At 42.8% G+C, this 25804-nt stretch overlaps 1 protein-coding gene across 2 annotated transcripts in view; it reads right to left on the reverse strand.

Moving 5' to 3' along the window:
- The window catches only part of abca2 (ATP-binding cassette, sub-family A (ABC1), member 2), a 583930-nt gene that overhangs the window by 131363 nt on the left and 426763 nt on the right, over positions 1-25804 (reverse strand). The window contains exons 26-30 of one of the 2 annotated variants that reach the window (XM_063073801.1): positions 25561-25681; positions 20377-20658; positions 5856-6068; positions 5637-5739; positions 4531-4856 (exon numbers count right to left, since the gene is read on the reverse strand). In XM_063073801.1, the coding sequence (XP_062929871.1) occupies positions 4531-4856; positions 5637-5739; positions 5856-6068; positions 20377-20658; positions 25561-25681 (1045 nt within the window). Of the gene's footprint in view, positions 1-4530; positions 4857-5636; positions 5740-5855; positions 6072-20376; positions 20659-25560; positions 25682-25804 lie in introns of both variants that reach the window. The other variant, XM_063073800.1, reaches the window with a different exon arrangement.

The following is a 25804-nucleotide window of genomic DNA, read 5'->3' on the forward strand; positions in this document are numbered from 1 at the left end:
TCTGGGGATATGAGGAGGAGGAAAATCTCTTTGAAGTGTGCATTACTTGAGAAGACCATTGTGGAGTATTAAAATGAAGGCACACGAAGGCTGCTTTGGCTGGATGGGCTTGAGCTCCTTCATGTTGTTGGAGCTACCACCCAGGTTAAGTGGAGAGAACTATATCACATGAGTGGCTTGTAGATACTACAAAGTTTTTGTGATGTGTAGAGGTGAGTCACTCACTGCTCCTGTCATTGGCTCCTCCCAAGACTTTGATGGTGGGAGACTTGACATAAATGATAGCTAGTTCCACTGCCTCCAAGGACTAAATTGACTTCCAGTGATAAGCTCCCAAGGGGATCAGAAAGAAATCATCAGAATGCCCAAAATGCCAATGGCTCTTTTCCTCCCACAGATATTTTTCAACCCACTGAGCACCTCAGCAGATTGCTTGTTACTACAAAAAGATTGGTAGTTGGATACATACGTTAAGACAAGAGTGGTGCAGGCTGTGTCCCAAAGCATGAAGGAGATGCTCAAGATCAGAAGAAACAGCAGTACAGGAAGCAAAAAACAGAAGTAAATGGAGTAATCCACTTAACCTTCAAGTGTGCTCTGAAATCCAGCATGCATAGTGATAGTCTCAACCCCTTGTCTATGGCAGTTTCCCTCAGCCCTCAATTCCTTGATCTTTTAAAAAACTTATCTACTTTGTCTTCAAATTCTTCTAGCCATCGAGCTTCCACAACTCTCTGGGTAGAAAATTCCAGATATTCACCCTTTGTGAAAAGGAATTCCTACACAGCTCAGTTTTAGATAACTACCCCCTATTGTTGTTCTTCCTTTTCACCCCTTGTGGCGTATTGGGCAGCATTTCCCGTTTCCTTATCACATGTCTATTTTTTACGAGGTCAAATTACTAACATGACACTCAACCCAGCACAGATGAAAAGAGTGCAAGGAGCTGGCCGGATTTGAACCAGGAATTATTTGCCTTGAAGTCCGGTGCTGATGCTGCTGTACCACTGGCTGGCTAAACTACCCCTTTATCTAACAACAAAATCTCTCAAGTTCAAGGCTCTCCCACTCTAGAAAACCAGAAATTCAGTCATATTTACATATATATTATTTGAGATCCATAAACATGCCTGTCCAGGTAGACCCATTGTTTCTGCTTGTGCCTGCCCCACTGAACTTAAATGCCCCACTGGCACTTATGTCAAGGGTAATAAAATATAAAAGCAAGGAGATAATTCTGAGCCTTTATAAGACACTAGTTAGGCCACATTTGGAATATTGTCAACAATTTTGGGCCCCATATCTCAGAAAGCATGTGTTGTCATTGGAAAGAGTCCAGAGGAGGTTCACGGAGATGATTCCAGAATTAAATGGGCTAACATCTGAGCAGTGTTTCACAGCTTTGACCATGTACTCACTGGAATTTAGAAGAATGTGGGGGGGGGGGGGGGCAAGCTCTTTGAAACCTACCGAATGTTGAAAGGACTAGATAGGGTGGATATGGAGAGGGTGCTTCGTATGGTGGGGCTATCTAGAACGAGAGGACACAGCCTCAGAAATGAGGGGCAACCCTTTAGAACAGAGGAAAGGAGGATTTTTTTTTGCCAGAGAGTAGTGAGTCTATGAAATGCTCTGCTGTGGTGGAGGCCAAGTCCATGGGTATATTTAAAGAGAAAGTTGATATATTCCTGACCGGTCAGGGCTTCAAAGGATATGGTGGGAAGGTAGGTGTATGGGATTGAGTGGGAACAGGAATCAGCCATGATGGAATGGCAGAGCAGACTCTGTGAGCTGAATGGTCTAATTCTATGACTTATGGTTTTTTTCACTTTGGAGAGTTTCTGCTGACCCATTATAATGTTCACGGATATCACAGTGTAAACAATGAGAGACTTGCTAAAGATCACATCACAAAGACAGGGGTTCCAGTTTACAGGAGCTGAAATATTATTGTTTAATGTGTATAAAGGAAATGCTTCATCAAGCACTGACAACTTGTACACTGCTCCTCTGTTACATTTGACAAGTAGATTAACAAATGTGTTTGGAAACCATGGACTGTGAAATTAGTCAAAAGGTACAGTACAGGTGTGGAGCCCTTACCGAAGCCTACACCAATAAATCCTGAGGTTAAAGCAAACTCAGACACTGGGTCTTGTTCCTCACGATAAAAACAAAAATTAAAGCAATATGGAATTGTATTCAAGAAATATAACAACATTTAATATTTGGATACTAAGCCGATTTTAAGTTAGACAATGGACATAGATTGATGGAACATCATGTCTAAATAGGACGAAACTAGAATTTAGCAGTTTTTATTGAGGGAACCAGATAGATATCGCATTTGAAATTAATTTGGAAGGTGTGTAGCTCGGGTGGTTGATGGTTGGGTTGGGTTATTCTCTGATCTTGGCAATTTTACTTATAAATGTTCATCAAAATGTGAGAAGACACCATCAGTGTGCTGTTAATTGTGGAGTTGTGGACCAACTCTCCCTTGTCTCTACCCATGAAAATCGGGAGGGGCACAAACTCGACTGGGCACCTGTGAAAATAATGGTGCAAGCAAATAACCGGCATGCAGAAGATTTCCTAGAAGTAGACAAACATGTAGACCTTGACCCTATCTATCAACCAATGTGGGCAAAATTCCAGACAATGCATGAAGTTTACCACACAACCAATCAGCGATGAGATTCCTCCTCACATCACAACTGAGTTTCTGAAATGGCGTCAGATCAGCTGATTGAGAAGTCTATAAAGGCCAAGCATTTGGAGGACATGCCACAATCAACAGCACACTGACAATGTCTCCTCACAGAGTAATGAAACGTTTGCAAGCAAGTTGCTAAGACTGAAGAACAACTTAACCCAACCAGAAATCTGTTTCTCACGTAACACCCTAGTAAGATCTTTACTGCTGTGCTGTTGGTATTTCACTTAAGCAGTTCTATAGGAATAATCTGTACTGCTTTCAGCGTGTTTGGGTTTGAGCTGTGACATGATTTGTTGTTCAATTTAGGATCGTGCTCTTGGCCAATCAGGATAATGGAACTGGGAGAAGGTTCTGGAGAAGGCTGGGTTGAAGGTCTTTGTTGGCAGGAGCCAGGAGAAGACAGGAGGAAAGATGGATGAGGATGTCGTCCCTGTTGCACAAAGTACTTTGTACAGAAGAATGGCTTCAAGGAGGAGGAACGAACACTTCCATGGAAGACCTGTTTGTTTGAGATGGATTTCGCGTGACATTTGGAAGGTGACGTATGCATTCACACAGGCCAAGAGTCCAGTGTCTGAGGGGCAGGCAAGTTCAAGGTGAGCTCCAACTCAAGGACATATTTGACTGTTTGAGAGTAATGAGCGCTTCTTGTTTTTTTCTTTCTTTCATTTAATAACTGTTTGCTTAAATTAACATTCTTAAATATACTTCTTTATAATTGTATGCAGTGTATGATCTGTTATTTCTTTATGGGAGCAGTAAATCATACAGCATTCCCACAAACTGGGGTTCAGGTGGGCAAGACATCCCAACTTCATGGATTTGGCGGGACCAAAGCTGTATACACCTTAGATGAGCGAAGCCTGAGAAAGGTGGATTTCTTGCCACGGAATCCAGTGGCTATTAATAAGGGGCTAACAAGCCGGTTTTCCAGAGACATCTAGTAAAAGGGAGTTTCACTCATCCGGGAAGATATGGTGGATGTAACGAGAGGGGCATGGAATGTACTTGGTTACAATGCCCTCTGAGGCTATCATAAGTGTGGTGAGAGTTTATGGAACACCTGATCTTGCTCTGCTTCACTTTTACATATTTGTATGTTATTCTTGCCAGGACATAGATAAACCCAGGCAGGCTTTGGCTTGTAATCTTGCAACGATAAGAGTAACTCTCTACTTTGACAATCCTGAAATTGTGATGACCTTTCATGTAACAGTGGCAGGCATCTTTGAGTTCCAGAGTCACAGTCATAAATCTTTCCCTAGAATCATTATCCATCATTAAGAACCCCCATCACCCAAGACATGCCCTCTTCCCATTGTTACCTTCAGGGAGAAAGTACAGGAGCCTGAGCCACACATTCAAGAATTCAGGAAAAGTTTCTTCCCCTCTGCCATCTGATTTCTGAACAGACATTGAACCCATGAACACTGCCTCACTACTTTGTTATTTTTATTTTTGCACTACTTATTTAATTTAATATATATACTTCCTGTAATTCACATTTTCCGATTATTATATATGACATTGTGCTGCTGCTGCAAAGACAACAAATTTTACAACATATGCCGGTGATACTAGATCTGATTTTGATGACTTAAAACAAATGTTATCTTGTACTTTTTGGTGCTTCCGTTTGGTCAGTGCTGGTTTAGAGTGCAGGGAGAAGCTAACAGCACCTTAGGAATAATACAAGCAAGTAGTTCTTTATGATCTATTTTGATTGTTCCTAAGAATCGGCCCAGAAAATATCAGAAATGACTATATTCCTATAAAATATTGCCTCCATGAACTCTTCTATAATTACAAACCTTTCATTGTAACAGGTGATGTCAAATTCCACATGTGCATTCCTTCGTCGGTTCCTGTGTCGGGAAATTCAGACGGAGCAGGTGAAGGGGGCAAAGGAACAAAATTTGAGAGTGGTAGGCCTTGCGTGAAAGAATCCAGACACATCGAGTCGAAGTACTTGGACGCCAGCATCTTAGTCTCGCTTGTCGATAGATTCAAGGTCTGTACCAGCTGATCTAATGTGCTGTTGTATGGCGTCTTTAGGACACAGGTCGCTCCAATCCCCGAAGGCAGATAGAAGGTGTTGGTCAGCTGTTGGGGGCTGGCATCAGGTGATAACTTTATCCTGGGTTGGAATGAAAACAAGGTTATATTCAAGATAACCTGTTCATTGCGGTTCTAATTCTGTTTTACTACATTATATATTCTTCTAAACTTGATTAGTGAGTGGCAGGAACTCACAAAGTGCTGTTCTCAGGTGCTGGTTAGGATTGATTAATGTGGACTGCAACACCAGAAAGTTTTACTTGGGGATTAGAAACAAAAAGCTACAGAATAATTTACCTACGGTACTCAAAAAATAGCACAGGTCTTGAAATACTTAACTTTCAAGTTGTTTTAATCTCTCATTCTATTTCATTTAAACTTGTACATGTTATGGAGTTATTGAGTAAAACAGCCTGGAAACAGGCCCTATGGCCTAATTCATCCATGCCAACCCATCAAGCTTGGCCATATCTCTCTAAACATTTCCTATCCATGTAACTATCCAAATGTCTTTTAAATGTTATTGTACCTGCTTCAACCACTTTTCTTGGCAGCTCATTCTGTATATGCACTGCTCCTTTGTGTGAAGAAGGTGCCCCTTTGAATCATTCACTTCTCATCTTAAACTTATGCCCTCTAGTTTCTGATTCCTTCTCCCTGGAAAAAGTCTGAGTGCAATCACCCTATGTATGCTTTTCATGAGTTTAAACCACTCTTTAAGGTTACCCCTCAATCACTTATGTACCAAAGAACAAAGTCTTAGCTTGTCCTTATAATCCCGCTTTATCACTCAAGCCCACTATTTCATAAAATATGTGCTATAATAATTTTTGTCTGTGGCAAGCAGCATTAAAGATACCTGTACTCATTTCTCTCTTCGTTTGCATATGGAATGAAGTTTCCTCGAGGTTGTGTGTAGTTGTGGTACTGGGATGGGGAAAGGATCAGAGGAGGCAAGTCACCTGTAACGATCAAACAAATGGCATAAAAACTCCAGAGGTGATAACACTGATGTGACTTTTCTAAAAATCATCGCAGCAATGCAAGGTCTCATAGCTCACACATCAATAATAAGTACCTATTTCGGGAACTGAGAGTGCCACTGTCATTGCCACACATACAAAGAATGCTGGGAGCAGGATCTGTGAGAAGATACTCTTGGTATTGCGTTTGGCACAGTGGTAACGCTTCACGATCAGCCCATAGAACTGACATAGCTTCAGCCAAGAACCTTCCAGTTTGGTACTTCCTTGACCCTCCAGAACAACGCTCTTCAGGTCTGGTTCTTGTTCTGCTGTAAAGAACAGGCAACAAAAAATGGGAATCAGGATTTAGGGCATTGTCAATTCATAAAACTTGAGTTCAAGAATTCATTTAATAAACAGGATCATACATCCACCATGAGCATGTTCGTCATTCATGAGAATGATGGCTAATCTAGTGTGACCAGTGTGTTACCTAGACAACCACGGCCTCCAACATTTCACAGATATTCCCTTGAATCTCACCACCCCTCCTCTCACTGCAACTTGAAACATGTTGGTTTTCCTACATTTTACCAAATCATTGCCTCAAGATAACTGCATTTCTATCTCCACAGACGTCAGCTGACCCTCTTAGCATTTCCTAGTTTTATGCTGGTTGAAAATAGTTCTCTATCATTTGAAAACTACTACCATTATAGAGAACTAGTTTTCCATTATCTTCTCCTTGGCATTTTCCCATTTCAGCCCATTTGTCCATTTGCGTAACCTATCTATGGAGGCTCCGCACAATACACTTCTCCATGCAACCTCCCATCAACAGCATTTGTTTGGTGGCATTTACTGATTAAAGGATTCCTGAGCTTCTGAATTCTATTATAATTGTCAATGTTTGAACCAATTTCTACCCTCCCCTTCCCCCTCCAATCTGCCCCTCAATGTCACACTTCTAGACTGGTTGGGGCTTGTACAATTAGCATTCATAGAATTCTAAGCTTTATTTCATCTGAATAATGGCAGAATTTGTACATAGAAGTATTTCAATATGCACAAAAACATCTTTCGAAATCTTCCCACACAATATTTCAATTGAGGTATACAGCATAGAAACAGGCTCTTCTGCCCACTATGTCTGTGCTGACTATTCTTCCCATCGACATTAATCCTCTTTATCTTATCTTTTCAAGTGCTTCTCTGAATGTCTCAAACATAGTGACCGTGTCTGATTCCACCACTCCTTTTGGCAGCAAGTTCCAGATTAAAAAAAACTTTCCTCTCAAATCCACTTTAAAGCTCCTCCTCATCTTAAACCTATTGTTGGTTCTGTTTATTTTCTGATCCTTAGGGTTCTTCCAGGAGTCAGGAATGATGAGGAGTCTTAATTCAAAGATTTCAATTAATTTTGAAGTACAAGCATACAAATACTAAGCAAACAATAAAGAGCTGAGAAATGTTGCAGAGGTAAATAAACAGCAAAGACAAAAGAATAAAGAATAAAAGAGGTTGACTCTGAAAAATCCGTCACCTTTTATAACCCAGATAATGGAAATTCTTTAGATTGAACTAAACTAGTTAATAGGCTACATAATTAAAGCAATTCCATCACATGGGTAATATGCTAAAACTGATCCAATAAAAACTGAGAAAGGTGATAAGCCATTAGTTTAGCTGCTATACCACTTTCTGCCAGTGAGTGGGGATGAACCACAACATACTATGAAAAATACATTTGTTTGTTAAAAAGTACGAATCTTATAAAAATTATTATTTTTAAAAATGCAGTGGTTTCCAACATTATGTCTTCTTGTGTCTGATAGCCCTCCCATGGGACAAAGCTTCGGACAATCTATCTAAATGTGTGTCAAAGTGAAGCTGGTGTCGAGGGGTGGAAATACAGCAGGAATGTAGGCTAATGTGCAGATCAAGCTGGCTGTGCAATTGGAGCAAAGAGCTGGGAATGTGGGTAGTAGTGCAGTCAGAGGTGCAAGCTCAGATTGTGGCAAGTTCTGCAGCTGGAATTGGGAGCTGGAGAAAGCAGCAGTGCTGGGATTGGGTTTGAAGGTGGGTGAGGAATGACAAAGGAGAAAGTGGACAAGGACATGTGTGCTAGCTGGCTGTGTAATCAGGAATCAAATGTATAAAATATAAACAAAGCACTCTTTTTTAAATTTAACAGGAATGTAGGTTTTACATTAAAAGAAACAAAACTGACCATGATCATTCCTGTTAAAGCTTTGAAAGGTACATTTCAACAGAAAACTATTTTGTGATTTTTATCTATACTAAAAAGTGTGAATTTCAGATTATTACATCCCAAATAAGTTTATTTTTCTACAAAATTTCAAGCTTAAATATACAAAAGCTAATGCTAGAAATACACAAAAATTACTAGGATGTTAAATATACAAAAGCTAATGCTAGAAATACACAAACATTACTAGGATGTTTAAAGAGACTCCCATCAGTTGGAAGTCTGTTGGCTTCATAATGGTTGAGAAACATTTCTCTAATCGTTCACACCATGAACTCCACTTCTCAGATGCACACAACACAATTACAGGCTCTTCAAGCCCACTGAGACTCCTTCACCAAGCCTATTTTATTTTCCTACCACCTCCCCTCAGATTTGACCACTCGACTACAGTATAGGCAATTTACTGTGGCTAATTAATTTACGAAATTACATCTCTTTGGAAAGTGGAAAACCTATACAGTCACAAGCAGCATGATGCAAATTCCACATACTGTAGATAGCACCAGAGTTCAAGATTGAATTTAAACCACTGGTATTGTGAGGTAACAGCTCTGGCAGCTGCATCACTTTGCTACAGATTTGTAAATTACTGTTGCTTCTACATAGGACAATATAGAACAGGAACAAGCCCTTCAGCTCAAAATGATGCCCCAAGTGAATTATAAAAGTATTTAAATGCCGAATTAATCTAAACTCTTCTGCCTACACAATGTCCATATCCCTCCTCTTGTAGATCAAGGTGCCTTGGGAGGAGGAGAAGATGGCAGCGTGACGCAGCGCGCGCAGCCTCTCCAGTGATGAATATCTGTAATCTGTCAAGTAGGAGGCCGTGCACAATTCTGATTTGATGGAGGCAGACGTGAGAGCACAGAGGAACATCTGGTGAAACTTCTGAAATGCCTGCTTCGCTGCAGCTGCTACTGTGTGATCTGAAATCTCTGGAGGGGAAGGCCCGGAATCCTTGGCTTTGACTGTTGCATGGCGGCTGGGGCTGGGGTCGAAGCGCTCAGCAGAGATGGTGCTCAGTGTCGGAGGCTTGAAGTTTTTGGATGGACTCAGAGTCGGACTGTGGTCAGATGCTGCATCAGCAAGTTTGCAGCAATGGAAGCTCATAGCAGGGAGAGTTTCTTCTTTCTACCGTCTGCGTGAGATGTTGGGGCTATCGGGACTTTGAGACTTTCTTTTACCGTGCCCATGGTCTGCTCTTATCAAATTACGGTATTGCTTTGCACTGTTGTAACTATATGTTATAATTTATGTGGTTTTTGTCAGTTTTAGTCTTGGTCTGTCTTGTGTTTCTGTGATATCATACCGGAGGAACATTGTATCATTTTTTAATGCATGCATTTCTAAATGACAATAAACGAGGACTGAGTGTCCTCATAATCTAATCTAATCTATCTAAGAACTTCTTAAGCATCTCTATCATATCTGCCTCTGCTACCACACCAGGTAGTGCATTCCAGGCACCCACTACACTCTGTATAACAAAACAAAATCCTGGCCTGCATCTTTCCTTTGATCTTACGACCACTCCCCCCCCCACCCCCCGATACCTTAAACACATGCCCTCTGGTATTAGACATTTCAAATCTGCAAAAAGAATACTGCCTGTCTACCCTGTTAAGGTCCCTTACAATCTTACATAGTTCTAAAACAGGTCTCTTCCCAGCCACACTGAAGAAAACAACCCCCAAGTTTGTCCAACCTTTTCGTATAGCTCATCTCCTCTAATTAAGGCAGCACTATGGGTAAATCTCTTCTGCACTCTCTTCAAAGCCTCCACATCCTTTCCACAACTGGACAATCAGAATTGAGCACAATACTCCATATACAGCCTAAGCAGCTTGATAAAGCTGTAATATCACTTCCCGTCTCTTGAACTTCGTCTTGGCTAATAAGGACAAACATGTCTTACACCTTCTTTACCACCACATCAATTTGTACAGCCACTTTCAGGGAGCTATGGACATGGACCCCAAAATTCATCTGTACATGAACAGTTAAGTGTCCTGCCATAAACTGTACTGTCCCTTTAATTTTGATATGTCAAATCTCTTCTGCCACCACATCACCCCTTCCTTCTTGAGTCTACAATGGATCCCCCTCTCCAAACTGCATTACATGAGCACAATAAATCTTCTCGTTATGTTCCCTTTTACAAAAGAAGTACTGCAAATTTCACTTCAATTTTCAGGCTTCATTCACTGATATATGCCAGAATGAAAATGTCAACTTACCAGCTTAGATTTAAACAAAATGATGATGTTATAACAGTAAGAATCCGTCCTCCACTCACTGTGGAGTTATAAGTATTGTGTTACTGTTCAATTATAACACTGGACAATGTTTTGCATACAAATTCAAGTTTATTATCTTTCAGCTGTACCTATGTATACCGCCAAATGAGACAACGTTGCCCTAAACCAAGATGCACAATGCCGTACATATGTTACGTACCCCGTAACTGGGTTGCCAAACCAGCAGAAATGGATCACTCAGTTGGAGTCTGGATTACTAGAACTATGAAAGTTTTATTAAAGAAACAAGCAACACAGTACTCTAATCAAAAGGATAATAAATGCAACAGTTCAGCAATGATAAACACACATGTACACAGAATTAAGATAACAGGATCAATCAAGCTCTATCATTGTCTAGGGGTAAATGACCAGTTTCAAAGTGACGCAAAGTTCAGTTCAATTGAATTCAGTTCAGTTCGCAGTAATCGCTGCCGTGGGAGATGGACAGTGGGGGGAAGGAGAGAGAGAGCAAAATGAATGAATATTCAAACGGCTTCCACACAGACCTTCGCAGTCAGCTTTCGGGCGAGTCCTTTGTGATGTCATCTGAGGTCACCGACCGTGACCCCTCCGTTTCCAGATACGATCATTTCTCTGCGGTGAACCTGGCACCCAGGCAAGGGTGGACACACACCAGGTTCCCGCCGATCGTGTCTTTCCACCCTGTGCATCTATGGCTTGTCCAGCGACCAGCCGTCCAAAACTTCCCACCGACTTGTGAGAGACGCACCGCTTCCAGGGTCTCGTTACCTCAGGGTGTCGTGTGTGTGTCTTGCCTTAGCGAACCTGTCCCTTTTTATCCCCCTGCTGGGGTATCGCTTGTCCATCACTTCAAACAGTTCAGGGTTCAAAGGGTGAGCCGATCTTGACAGCTCTCCTTCCGTTAGACTCTCCCGTCCCTTCATTAACATCTCCAAATGCTGCTCCATTGTTTTCCTTATCTCTCTCTCTCCTGAAGACAGGTGGCAGACCAACTGCTGATCCCACTGGTGCCAGCACAGGACAGCTAACATCTTAATCTATGTGTATTCTCGTCACATTTCCCCCGTTTAAGGATTTTTACCGGGGTTAAAATTACAAACATGAATACATTATTTGATACACACAAATACACATCTTTATCAGCTATTTGGCTAATACAGCGAATTTGAAGTTGTCAACACCTGACAGACAGTCAGCCATCACATTTTCTGTTCCTTTTATATGTGTTATTACTAATCCCTTAGACCAGGCTCCAACTTAGCAAACTTCATAGTGGCCAAAAACACTGATGAATTGCGATCAATGTAACCTCTCATTGGGTTTCGTCCCGGACCACAATAACAAGGGTCGTCCCATTCCAACTTAGTTTTCTCTCGCAAGGGCTTAGTAGGAGGGGGAGGGGTAGTAACCGCAGAGTTATTGCAAAACTTCCTACAGTATCCCACCAACTCCAAGAGCCTTCTGAGGGCCCTCTTGTCTGTCGGGGTTGGGATGTCAGAGATAGCCCGCACTTTAGCTTGCATCGCTGCCAGCTGCCCCTGTGTCACCACAATTCCCAGGTAAGTGACCTTCGTGTGGCCGAACTCATTTTTTTCAAGGTTCACTATCAAGCTGGCTTCAGACAGCCGTATTACATCGCCAATACACACCTCTGTGTTCGTCAGCCCTTTCGTCACTGAATTACTCATTCTATAGGGTGGTTGCTCGCTAGGCTAACCTAGTGTAACAAACACCACCCAACGTCCCAGTTCTTTGCATCGCCTCGGGACAATCAAACACACGTGTGCGAGTTGTTTAATTACTTCTCCTAAAGAGTCGCTTTGTTTGGGGATTAAGGGAGACACCTTATCAGCAGATCTGGCCAAAACAATAGCCTTCTCCCATCTGGTCGATACCATACTCATCTTTTCAAAAATGGTTTTTTTCTCTTATCAGGGGGCCCCTAGCTTCATTGATTTCCGCGCTAACACCGACTAGGTTTGTTAGCATATCAAAAGCCTGTGACCGTCTCAGTCCGCGTTGGCCATAATCAATAACATCCTTCCTCCGGTGCAGCCGGTAAACCTCTTTCATGATTCCACCAACTGTTTCCTCCAGCACCGCAAAATGTCCACTGGGGGGTACCTTGTGGGCCAGGTTAAAATTCTCATCCCCATAACTTTTTTGCACCAACCCCCATTCCTCATCTGCGGGTACGGTACTTGGTTTCCCTTTCTTCCTTAGCACTTCCTCCTCCACACAATAGCCTACTGGTTCCCTTGTTAATTCTGTGTCAGAGGGAGCTGTCTCTGCCGAAACAATCAGCCCCTCATCTCGCTCCTGCGCCTGCACAAATTCTTTCCTGGCTAATGCTAAGTCTGTCTCAGCTCCCTCACTACCTCTTGTTTCACTACACTCCTTCTTTTCACTTTCTACCCCCTTCTCGTACAAGGCTGGTAGAAACATCTCAGCTAAATTTACTACCGCAGTCCCGTGATGAACCTGTGAGTCCATGGGCGGGGCCTCAATGCTGGCCGGCTGACCTGTCAATCTCACTGCTGGGAACACGATTCCCCCGGCGAGGTCATTACCGAGCAAGACTTCCACGCCTTTCATCGGTAATTCGGACCTCACCCCGATCGTGACTAGTCCAGAGACCAGGTTGCTTTGTAAGTGTATATGGGGCAAAGGGACTGCCTCTGTCCCTTGCCCAATACCTTTGACCTTGACCTCCCCAGTCTGGGTCCCTGAGCTAAACTCTAATACACTCTTCAGTATCAGTGACTGACATGCTCCCGTGTCTCTCCAGATCCGCACTGGAACTGGTTTTAACTCCTCCTTCACTGACACCAATCCGGCCGAGATAAACTTCTCGCGCCCTTCCTGAACTTTGGCAGACCTGTCCTCTCCTAGCGGTTTGTTTACCAGCTCAATACAGCCAGTCAAAATCGCCGTTTTTCCTTTTCCCGTCTCCTTCTTTGGGGCAAAGCACCTGGACGCAAAGTGTCCGACTTTCCCGCAATTATAACAGACGACCCCAGGAGACTTCCTACCAGACTGCTCCCGGTCTACCTTATCCTTCTCACTAGTCCCCGGCTTACTTTCTGACTTTTCTGGCGGACTCTCCCCACCGTCCTGACTACCCTTCTGGTAGCCTTTACTCGGGGCAAACTTCATTTTATGCGTCAACACATACTCATCCGCTAACTTAGCAGTTGCGGCTAATGTGGCTGCCTCTTTCTCATCTAGGTAGGGTCTCATACCCTCAGGGACACAACCTTTAAACTGCTCAATCAAGATCAGCTGTAGCAGTCTGTCATAATCCCCCTCTACCCCCTTCGAGGTGCACCAACGCTCACAATATGTCTGCATCTCACAGGCAAATTCTAAATACGTGCGGTCCCACTGCTTCCTCGCATTCCGGAACCTCTGCCGGTATGCCTCCGGGACCAACTCATAAATCCTGAGGATGGCCTCTTTCACCACCTCATACGTCTGGGCATCTTCCGCGGACAAAGCTGAGTAAGCTTTTTGGGCTTTCCCTTTCAGTACACTCTGAAGCAAAACAGCCCACATATCCCTTGGCCAGTCCTGACTTGTAGCAACTTTTTCGAAATGGAGAAAGTACCGATCCACGTCGGTATCGTCAAATGGGGGAACCAGCCTAACCTCCTGGGTCACCCGGAACCCTCCACCTTGGTTCAGCACGAGCCCCTGCTCTGCCCTTATCTTTAACTTTTCCAGCTCGAATTCCCTTTCCCTCTGTTTCTCCTCTCGCTCCAACTGTCTCTCTCTCTCCCGTCTTTCTAACTCTTCTCTCTCCAACTGTCTGTCCTCTCTTTCTCTTCTCGCTCCAACTGCCGTACCCGGAACTCGTGCTCGAGTCTCAGTTTTTCAAGCTGCACCTGTACCGCGTCTCCAGCAGGTTTTTCAATAGACACCACCTCCAGCTCCCCTTGGGGAAACACACCTTTAGATACATAGTGCTCTACGATAGCTCTGTGTATCTCCTCTCTCCTCATTGTCAACTTCTGCTTAGCAAGATTCAACCGTTTGGCCACAGCTACCAATTCCGTTTTCCTGGCATCCTCTAATGCCTCCAAGGTCGGCGCCTTTATAAATTCCTCAGCCTCCATTTCTGCTGTTTATCTTTTCTTTCTTTTGGGAATTTTAACCCAATCAATTACTCCGTCCCAAATTTAGTGTTCAAAATCGCGGACGAGAACCCCACTTATGTTACGTACCCCGTAACTGGGTTGCCAAACCAGCAGAAATGGATCACTCAGTTGGAGTCTGGATTACTAGAACTATGAAAGTTTTATTAAAGAAACAAGCAACACAGTACTCTAATCAAAAGGATAATAAATGCAACAGTTCAGCAATGATAAACACACATGTACACAGAATTAGGATAACAGGATCAATCAAGCTCTATCGTTGTCTAGGGGTAAATGACCAGTTTCAAAGTGACGCAAAGTTCAGTTCAATTTAGTTCAGTTCAGTTCGCAGTAATCGCTGCCGTGGGAGATGGACAGTGTGGGGGGAAGGAGAGAGAGAGCAAAAGGAATGAATATTCAAACAGCTTCCACACACAGACCTTCGCAGTCAGCTTTCGGGCGAGTCCTTTGTGATGTCATCTGAGGTCACCGACCGTGACCCCTCCGTTTCCAGATACGATCGTTTCTCTGCGGTGAACCTGGCACCCAGGCAAGGGTGGACACACACCAGGTTCCCGCCGATCGTGTCTTTCCACCCTGTGCGTCTATGGCTTGTCCCGCGACCAGCCGTCCAAAACTTCCCACCGACTTGTGAGAGACGCACTGCTTCCAGGGTCTCGTTACCTCGGGGTGTTGTGTGTGTGTGTCTTGCCTTAGCGAATCTGTCCCTTTTTATCCCCCTGCTGGGGTATCGCCTGTCCATCACTTCAAACAGTTCAGGGTTCAAAGGGTGAGCCGATCTTGACAGCTCTCCTTCCGTTAGACTCTCCCGTCCCTTCATTAACATCTCCAAATGCTGCTCCGTTGTTTTCCTTATCTCTCTCTCTCCTGAAGACAGGTGGCAGACCAACTGCTGATCCCACTGGTGCCAGCACAGGACAGCTAACATCTTAATCTATGTGTATTCTCGTCACACATATAACTCACAAACATAACACAAAGTAAATTTACTACAAATAAATTAACAAATAATAAGATGCATATACAACGTAAGTTAGAAAGCAAACAGTATAATGCTACTGGTGCTTAATACGTGATGAAACCTAGGTGGTGACAGGGAGTTCAATAATCTTGCAAACTGTGAGAAGAAGCTGTTTCCCAACTTAACAATTCTCGTCCTAATGCTATGGTACCTCCTGTCTGGTGGTAAGGAGGGGGCATCAAAGAGATTTTTGGATGGATGGGAGGGATCACAGAAATGCCAAGGGCTCCTGATAAAATCTCTGATGGGTAGAAGAGATCCTCTCAGCAGTTCTCACAATCCTTTGTAGAATCCTGGCATTCAGATACCTTGCAGTTCCTGCACCAGACAAAGATGCCGCTGATCAGGACACTCAGTGGTGCTCCTGTGAAAGCTGGTTAAAATGGGGGCTGGAGTGGGGGGGCCTCGCTCGCCTCAATCTCCTCAGGAGGTGTAGATGCTGCTGTGCTTTTATTGATCAAAGAGCTGGGGTTGAGGGACCAAGTGAGATCGCTGAGTCTGTGCACTCCCAGAAATATGGTGCACCTAGCTCTCTCCACATGGAGCCACATCTGTGCATGAGGAGCGGTCAGGCTGCACGCTCCTGAAGTCCACAATCATCTCTTTGGTCTTGTTCACGTTGAGACCCAAGTTATACTTGCACCATTCTACCAACTGCTTTACTTCCTCTCTGTATGCTGTCTTGCCATCACTGCTGATGAGGCCGGTCACTGTTAAGTCATCAGCAAACTAGATGATTCAGTTTGAACAGGATCTAGCAATGCAGTCATGTGTCAGCAGCATTAACAATTATGAGTACACAGCCATGGGGAGTGCCACTGCTCAGTGTGATGGAGCTAGAGATGCTTCTGTCAACAACACACTGACTGTGGCCTTTCTGTCAAGGTCCAGCATCCAGTTACAGAGATTGGTGTTGAGACCCAACCAGGACAATTTACTCACCAGGTTCTGGGGTATGATCACATGGAACGCAAGCTGAACTGATAAGCAAATGGAAAGGGTCCAATGCAGCAGGAAGATGGAATTTAATGTGATCCAAAACCTGCCGCTTAAGGCACTTCATTATTTTTGTGGTTAGTGCCATTGGACAGTAGTTGTTGAGTCAGGTTACTGCCTACCTGGGCACCAGGATGACGGTGGCCATCTTGAAGCTTGAGGGGACAGTGGACTGTTCCAGAGAGATGTTGAAAGGATCTGTTGGAACTCCAGCGAACTGGTAGCACAGTCCCTCAGTACCCGACCAGGTATGTTATCAGGCCCAGCCGCTATACATGGGTTGGCCCTGACTAGGACAAAATAAGTGCCTGCTCCTCAGGGGGACGGGGGTGGGAGGGTCTTCCTTGCCAGCACATCATTCTGTGCATCAAATCACACATAAATGACATTCAGCCTATCAGGAAAGAGAAACGTCATATCATTGATGGGCAGGATGGACTTGTATTCTGTTATGGTCTAAATGCCCTGCCACATGCACATCGCGTCTCCGGTGTCACAGAAATGGCTGTATATTCTCTGTGAATAATCCTGCTTTGCCTTCCTGATGATGCAGGAATGTGCAGTTTGTGCTGACCTGAGAGCTGTCTTATCCTCTGATCTGAAGGCACCAGCCTGATCTTTCAGCCGTGCCTGGACCTCTGCTGTCAGCCTTGGCTTCTGGCTTGTCCTCACACAGATAAGTTTAATAATGATGTCCTCATTGCACTTCTCTGTGCAGCCAGTCACAGATCTCACACATTCATCTATGCCAATGTGATGGTCGTAGGTAGCAACCTCCCTGAATATGTTCCAGTCCGTGATTTCAAAATAGTCCTGTTATACTAAGGTTGCTTCTTCTTGCCAGGTCTTTATCTCCACTGAACTTGTTTGACATGTTTAATCAGTGGTCAGTATGCAGGAATTAGCTTAGTTTCAGTGCTGCCTGCCTGCCAGAGAAGGAGTCTGTGAGCAGCCGATCGAATTGTTGCTTGCTGTGGCAGGTGGGGAGGCCTCTCTGCCTTGTTGGAGTCCCTCTCTTTCAATGAATGTCAGTAAATTGGCGGATGGCATTCTGGTTTTGCGTTTATGGATTGCACTATTGCGTTTATGGACTGTGGACATTTTTCAGACTTACGGTTTTTATACGCTGAATCTTTTTTTTTTAAGTTGCCCGTTCCTTTTTCATGCTGTTGTGTGAGGAGAGGGGGATTGGGGGTTGATGTTCTGTTAGTTTTTTTGTGTGGGGGAGTGGTTGTTTTTTGGGGCACGATATTCCTGTTCTGTTTCATGTGGCAGGAGGAGGGTTTTGGGGTTGATGATCAGGATGCCATTCTTTTTAGTGCAGTGGGTGGGTTTGATGTTTCTCTCTGAGCAACTTACGTGTTCCTTCTTTATTTCATGGCTATCTGGAGAAGACAAATTTCAGAGTTGTATATGGATACATGTTTTGATAACAAATGAACTTTTGAAACTGATATGGGGGCAAGAATCAGCTTCGTATGTACCAGGAATGTTGGTATAAACCAGGTCTGACGTGTTCAAGCTCTGACTGCAGGCTAATTCTACATAAGACACTTCTGAACAGTAGTTTGATAGGAAAACGCTCCAGTACATTTGGAGCCAATTTTTATTGTGATCGCTTAATTTGTATCTCAGTAAAGTTTTACTTATTTGCTTCATTTAAGGAGTTGGAAGTAAAAATTAATGACAAAGGTCTTGCTATTGAAAGGCTATCTGGAAGGATTCCCAGAATGTAGATGGAGTACGGTGCTGTAGTCTGTAAAATAAATACTGCAGACTCAGTGACCGTCTGGCCCCACATATCAGATATACAGGCCAGCATCTCTATTTTTACACTGTCAAGTGTGGACCCATTGAAAATTGACCATTTATAACTACCGCAGGTGAAGCAACATGAAATACAACTTCACCAAGGAGATTATCAGAACTATTCAAAAAGTTTTTAAAAAATCAAATGTATGCAATGCTGTGGGAAAAGAACAGGGAAGGTGAGGCAAATTAGTTCTTTAAAACAGCGGTCCCCAACCACCGGGCCACGGACCGGCACCGGGCCACAAAGCATGTGCTACCGGGCCGCAAAGAAACGATATGAGTCAGCTGCACCTTTCCTCATTCTCTGTCACGCTCTGTTGAACTCGTACATAGGGTTGCCAACTGTCCCGTATTTGCCGGGACATCCTGTGTATTGGGCTAAATTGGTTTGTTCCATACGGGACCGCCCTTGTGCCGTATTTCCCCCGCTAAGGCAGAGTGCTCCTATGAAACCTTTCGTGCCGAAATGGCGTAAAGCGCAGAAGCAATTACCATTAGTTTATATGGGAAAAATTTTTTAATGTTCCCAGACTCAAAAAATAACCTACCAAATCATGCCAAATAACACATAAAACCTAAAATAACACTAACATATAGTAAAAGCAGGAATAATATGATAAATACACAGCCTATATAAAGTAGAAATAATGAATGTATAGTCTGAAAGATTAAGCCAAAACCGATTTGTGAAAAAAAATTGGCATGTCACGCATGCACACACAGGTGCTCGCGCAAAGCTTCATGGTCATGGTAGTCTTTCTCGGGGTAAGCACAAGTGTCCTCGGATTTAACTGCTACTTTTGTCCCTTATTTGGGAGTGAGAAAGTTGGCAACCCTAACTGTAAAAGACATGTTGAGCTGAGTTTAACCCTACTTGAACAGCCGCAACCCCCCCCCACCCCCCAGTCGGCCGGTCTGCAAGAATATTGTCAATATTCAACCGGTCCGTGGTGCAAAAAAGGTTGGGGACCCCTGCTTTAAAACAACATGCACTGTAGCCTCCTGTGCTATTGGACTATCAAAATCATCAGAACAACAAAATTACATTGAGGTTGTAGTAAACAGCAGCACGTTGGTCAGCATCCAAAAAGCTCTGATACCAGACAGAGTATAAAGAAAGCAGCAATATTAAATACCAGATAAAAAATAGAAAAGGTGAAAAAAAGCCAGCAGATCTGGTGGAACCTGTGAAGAAACAGACAATATTTCCGTTCAACTGTCTTCAACCCGAAATGTTAACTCACTTGAGTTTCTATTTTACTTCTTGGATTGCATGATAGAATAACCACCTAAAGCAGGAAATTCCTCTAAGCATTGCAACAGAGATACACTGACTCAAAAAAGAAAAAAAAGTCTGCAGATGTTGGAAATTCAGAAAAAGCAGAAAAATGCTGGAAATTCAGGAAATGAATGACATAAATGGTGTCAGAATCAAAATCAGAATCAGGTTTACTATCACCGATACACGACGTGAAATTTGTTGTATTTGTGGCAGCAGTACGATCTGTTACATCATAATGGGAAAAAAAGTGAACTGCAGTAAAAAAAATACACACACACACACTCACTCTAAATAGTTAAATAAGTAGTGCAAAAATAGAAATAAAAAGTAGAGAGGTAGTGTTCATGGGTTCAATGTCAATCCAGTAATCAGATGGCCAGGAGGAAGAGGATGTTCCTGTATTGTTGAGTGTACCTCTTTCCTTTTGCAAACAATTGTGTACAATTGTTTTCATTCATGAACCTTAAATAAAGAAACCTCCACTGAAGCAGACATATACCCCATTTGGAGTCAACTGAAACATGAATTCAACATTGATACTTGCATAATACCTACTCTGATGGTTGCTCCTGCAAAAAAGATTTGGTTCAGTTTATCAGCTACAGTTACTGCTGAGATGGGGCTTAAAGGAAATAAAAATGGACTAACTCTACTTGAGGAACTTTTCTTGATCTTACACATTTATCTGTGAATGCAAGTTGCTGGAGTCCTTAAACTAGAAGTCAAATAGAGAATAGTTGTTGCTTGGTCATTTTCCAGCTCCAGAAAACACAAAGCACTATCGACATTTTCAGTGGTTGTTCACATACCTTGCAAACTGAGATTGTCCGGATCAGTCAAGTTATCAAAGAGAGGCGTGTAGTCTCCGTAGAATTCAGAATAACCACCCATTTCATCGCCTCGAACGGAACCAACTGAGGAGGAAGAATGAACAGACGTCTGGGACTGGCTGAGTGTGGCACACGTGACCAAGTTGCTCACATTCACTTTCATCTGGCGTGAGCTTTCTTTAGGAGGGGTGTCTTTGTGTCGGCCATTTCTATGGTCTGTCTGTGGTGTCGGCATTCCCTCCTTCCCCGAATCTTTGTCATCTTGAAAAAAAAGAAACAAAAACATATTCTGTGAATTTTGAAATATGTGAAATATTTTCAACTATCCTGAAGCGTTGTTAAGTGTCTGATTGCTTTTGAAACTTACCTAACTTCCCGTGGGAGGGGATTCAAATTCAATTTCATTCTTGTTGTAGGCAGGTATTGTTGGGGTATAAAGACCATAACAATTTGCTTTTCGCAGCAGCACAGTACATTACAAACATGACAAAGTTAAATTTAAATTACCATAAATAAATTGTGGAGCAGATTCGATAGGCCGAATGGCCCAATTCTGCTCCTGTATCTTACAGTCTTAAATTATACATAATTGTAAATGTTACAATTAAATAGTAGATGAGAAATGGGACATTGCCCCATGTAACCAAAGTATTGCCTCCCTACTTTTGCATTCAATTTTTGTAGCAATAATCTACAATAATTACTGATTATTTTATTACTGTTCCACGTAGCAAGATTATAGTGAAAAGCTTTTGTTTGCATGCCATCTAGATAGACCATTGTGTACAGAAGTACATTGGGGTAATACAAAAAAAAGGAAAACAAAACACAGAGTGCAGTGTTGCAATTGCAGAGAAAGGGCAGTGCAGATCAAAAATAAGGTGCAAGGGCCAGAACAAGGAAGACTGAGAGATCACGAGTTTATCTTTATCATACAAAATGTCCCTTCAAGAGTCTTAGAACAGTAAGGCAAAAGCTGTCCTCGTGCCTGGTGCTTCAAAGTTCAAAGTTTAACGTGCATTTATTATCAAAGTATAAAATATACAACCTTGAGATTCATCTCCTTACAGGCAGCCACAAAACTAAGAAACCTCAAAACAGCCAATTAAAAAAAAGGCCGTCAAACACACAACATGCAGAGAGAGAGAAAAAAAAATTGCGCAAACAATGAAAGTAAGCAAATAGTTTCAGAACTGAAGTTTTACAAAGGACACAGTGCCTGCCAGGCATCACTGCAGCTGGAGCAGCCCACAGCCTCAGTTCATAACAAAACTGAGTAAACATGATGGAAGTGTGATGATATATGATCCCAAGATTTTGTATCTTCTCCCTGATGGGAAAAAGGAAACAAGAATGACTGTGGTGGGAGGGGACCATGGCTATGTTGGCTGCTTTACCAGAGGAGAGAGAAGTGTAGATGAACTGAGCTGCATTCATAACTCTAGAATTTCTTGTGGTCTGGGGTAGACCAATTGCCTGCCAGGCTGTGACGTAGATGGCTAGGATGCATCCCTAAACAATGGTGAGGTTCATGTTTGCTTTACCAATTGTTTGCATATATGCCTTTTGCAAAACTTGCACCAAGACAACCAGATCTCCCTAACCCTAATGCAGCCCAAAGCTCAGCAATCTCTCACCATCTAGATAATAAGCTTTTTATATAAATACCTACTACAATGTTTTATGTAGATAAATAGGAGCAGCTCCCATTAGAAGCTGATTCAAGGCCACACAGACAAATGGCTTTCTTCCATGGCATTATGATCAAATGATTAAATTAGACACCTGAAATACAAATCATTGCTCTATTATGGGGATAACAATGTCAAAAATAAAAATAGCTACTCCTTAAAAAACCAGTCAAGAGAAGGTTAAAATCCTGTCTCTTAATGTTGAAAGCTATGTCCGTGTTTTCAATTAATATCTTCGATCTCAAAATCTTAGCGAACTTGGCGCAGCAAATAACCTAACTCCATAATGTGGAAGGAGGTGTGACCTGTACAAAAGTGACCGGTTGCACCCTGAACCCGAGGAGGACCAATATTCTCGTGGGCAGGTTTGTTAGAGCTGTTGGGGAGGGTTTAAACTCATTTGGCAGAGTGGTGGGAACTGGAGTGAAAGAATAGGATGGATGGTAAAAAAGCAAAGATAGCATGGAATCAGACTGTAAGGAAGGGCAGGCAGATTCTAGGGCAAAATTGCAACCAGCAGGGTGAGTATCAGTGCATTAGGAATACAGAATCAAAAAGGGTAGAAAATATAGTACTCAGAGTGTTAGATCTCCATACATGGGGCATAAGAAATAAAGTGGATGATCTAGTTGCACTATCACAGATTATCAGAGGGACAGGAAGGTAGGCAGAGGGGGTGGTGTGGCTCTGCTGGCAAAGAATGGCATCAAATCAGTGGAAGGATGTGACATAGGATCAGAAGATGTTGAATCCTTGTGGATTGAGTTCAGAAACTGCAAGGGTAAAAGGACCCTGATGGCAGTGGGTGTTATGTAACAAACCAGAGGCGATTAGGAAGCTTAGAAGGCAATGATGACAGTATGATTGAGTTCTACTTGAAATTTGATAGGGAGAACGTAAAGTCTGACATAGCTGTATTTCAGTGGAGTACAGTGGTATGAGAGGAGCTGGTTGACATAAATTGGAAGGAGATGCTGGCAGGGATGACAGCAGAACAGCAATGGCGTGACTTTCTGGGAAACATGAGGAAGGTGCAGGATAGATAAGAAGATTGATGGAGGGGCAGGTAGTGTTGAGGAAGCAGGTAGGCTGCAGAAGGACTTAGACAGAGTAGAAGAATGGGCAAGAAAGTGGCAAATTAAATACAATGTTGGAAAATGCATGGTCATGCACTTCAGTAGAAGAAATAAATCTGTAGACTATTTTCTAAATGGGGAGAAAATCCAAAAATCTGAGTTGCAGAAGGACGTGGGAGTCCTTGTGCAGAATACCCTAAAGGTTAACTTGCAGGTTAAATTGGTGATGAGGAAGGCAAATGCAATGTTAGCATTCATTTCAAGAGGTCTAGAATATAAGAGCAGGGATGTGAAGCTGAAGCATTATTAGGCACTGGTGAAGCCTCTCCTTGAGTAGTGTCAACAGTTTTGGGCTCCTCATCTAATAAAAAATGTGCTGGTATTGAAGAAGGTTCAGAGTAGGTTCACAAGGATGATTCTGGGAATTATAGGGTTATCATACAAGGAAAGTTTGATGACTCTGGGTTTGTACTCACTGGAATTTAGAAGGATAAGGGGAGATCTCATTGGAACCTATCAAATGTTGGAAGGCCGAGACAGAATAGATGTGGAAAGGATGTTTCCCATGGTGGGGGAGTCTAGAACAAGAGGGCAAAGCCTCAGGATGGAGGGCTCCATTTAAAACAGAGATGTGGAGAATTTTCTTTAGCCAGACAGTGGTGAATTTGTGGAATTTAATACCACAGGCAGCTGTGGAGACCAGGCCATTAAGTGTCTTTAAGGCAGCGATTGATAGGTCCTTGACTGGACATGGCATCAAAGGGAGAAGGCCGAGCAGTGAAGCTGAGGAGGGGAGAAAAGGATCAGCCATGATTGAGTGGCACAGCAGACTTGATGGGCCAAATGGCCTAATTCTGCTTCTTTGGCTTTTGAGTTATACTGTTAATGGGGGAGGGAGAGCTCATTTAATGGTGTAAACTCCACAACTAAGCTAATTTGATAATGTCCCTAATTTGTGGAATTAAATTATTGTGAAGGTCAGTGTTCACATCATGCATAGAAAGCCAAAATTATCACATTCAATCTTTTAAAGAACTACCATGCAGCCTCAAAGCGCCTATCACAAACTTTACATTTTCACAGATGTTAATGTCGAAAGTGACTTTGGGATGTCCCAAAAATCACTTAATGGATTGAAGCTTCCACATCTACTTGCTTCCATATCCCATGGTTTTCAAAGCAGATTTCAAACTGTTACACTGGGAGGCCTTACTGAAATTTATGCCGATTATATACACATTATACTGTAATTACCAGCTCCATGTTTCCATTAAATTGCTGAACTGGATATTTTAAATAGTTGCAGAGGAAACAAGAGGAAATATTAGACTAATATATTTTGCATATTCACATGACTCACTCTCTTATAAACCCACTCCTGCTCTGAATTTTAGAGTCATAATCATAGAAAAGTACAGCACAAAAACAGGCCCTTTGGCTCATCTAGTCCATGCCGAACCATTAAACTGCCTAGTCCCATTGACCTGCACAGGAACTATAGCCCTCTATAGCTCTCCCATCCATGTACCTATCCAAACTTATCTTGATTTACGAAGGCCAATGTGCCAAAAGTTTTCTTTACAACCCTATCTACCTGCCAAATAAAATTTTACATTCCATTAAAGGACTTCTGAGTAACGCCACTTCTGAAAGATGGCACTCCCAACATTCCACATTCCCTCTGTATTGCTCGTGTTAGAACACTGGGGCCTGAACTCATTCATAGATGCGTCTGTTACTGATGATACACAACAGCCTCAGTACCTTGCAACACAATGCCTCTTGGTAGCCTCTTACAGAGTGGTGAAAACTGGAACGTTGAGCAAAGTTGGACAGAGACGTGCATGAGACATGTTGAATCATGAAAGGCTGCCCCCTCCACTGAAGTAGATGAACTCAACCTGTATTCTATGCCTTGCAGCACGAGAGTTTTCACCCTAGTTGCTGTTCACATAGCCCTGGGAACACACAGGCCAAGGTGGCTTTAAAATTTGCTGGAGAGCCCCACCTTTTCAGAATCCCAAAACGTAGACTCACACAAGAATACTGGTTGTGGAAAAGTAGATTGTGGTCAAAGGTTCAAAGGTAACAGAACTCAATGTGATTAAACGTCTCCAAGCGAGCAGTGACAGCAATGAAGAAACATTGAAATTAGATATCATATCATAACACTCATTGGATCATGGACTGGATTGTCTCAGTCTTAAATATCCTGAAAAGAATCATGAATCATTTATTGTACGAAAGGTTCCTTATAAACACATAACAGTATTGCATTTTTTTTTTGGAGCCCAAATTGGCTCCTCACAACTAACTTCCTTTTGTCAATGACACAGTAAGACTTAAGAATCAGCAAAACTAAAAGTTACTCTTGGCTTTAGTTCTTTGCTCCCTACCTATGTCACTGTTCTCCAAGGACTGATCTTCTTCAGAAACTTTCAAGAAAACCTCCTCCAATGTGGTGTCCATCAGACCAAAGCTAGTCAAATTCAGGTCTTCCAGGTTCAGATCGAGGGCCTGCAATATAAAAACGTCAATTCATTCACAAATCTGACATCTGGGGTTCCCGGCATTTTTTATGCCATGGAACAATACCATTAAGCAAGGGGTCTGTGGACCCCAGGTTGGGAACCCCTGTCC

This window comes from Mobula hypostoma, chromosome 21, assembly GCF_963921235.1.
Source record: "Mobula hypostoma chromosome 21, sMobHyp1.1, whole genome shotgun sequence".
NCBI lineage: Eukaryota > Metazoa > Chordata > Chondrichthyes > Myliobatiformes > Myliobatidae > Mobula > Mobula hypostoma.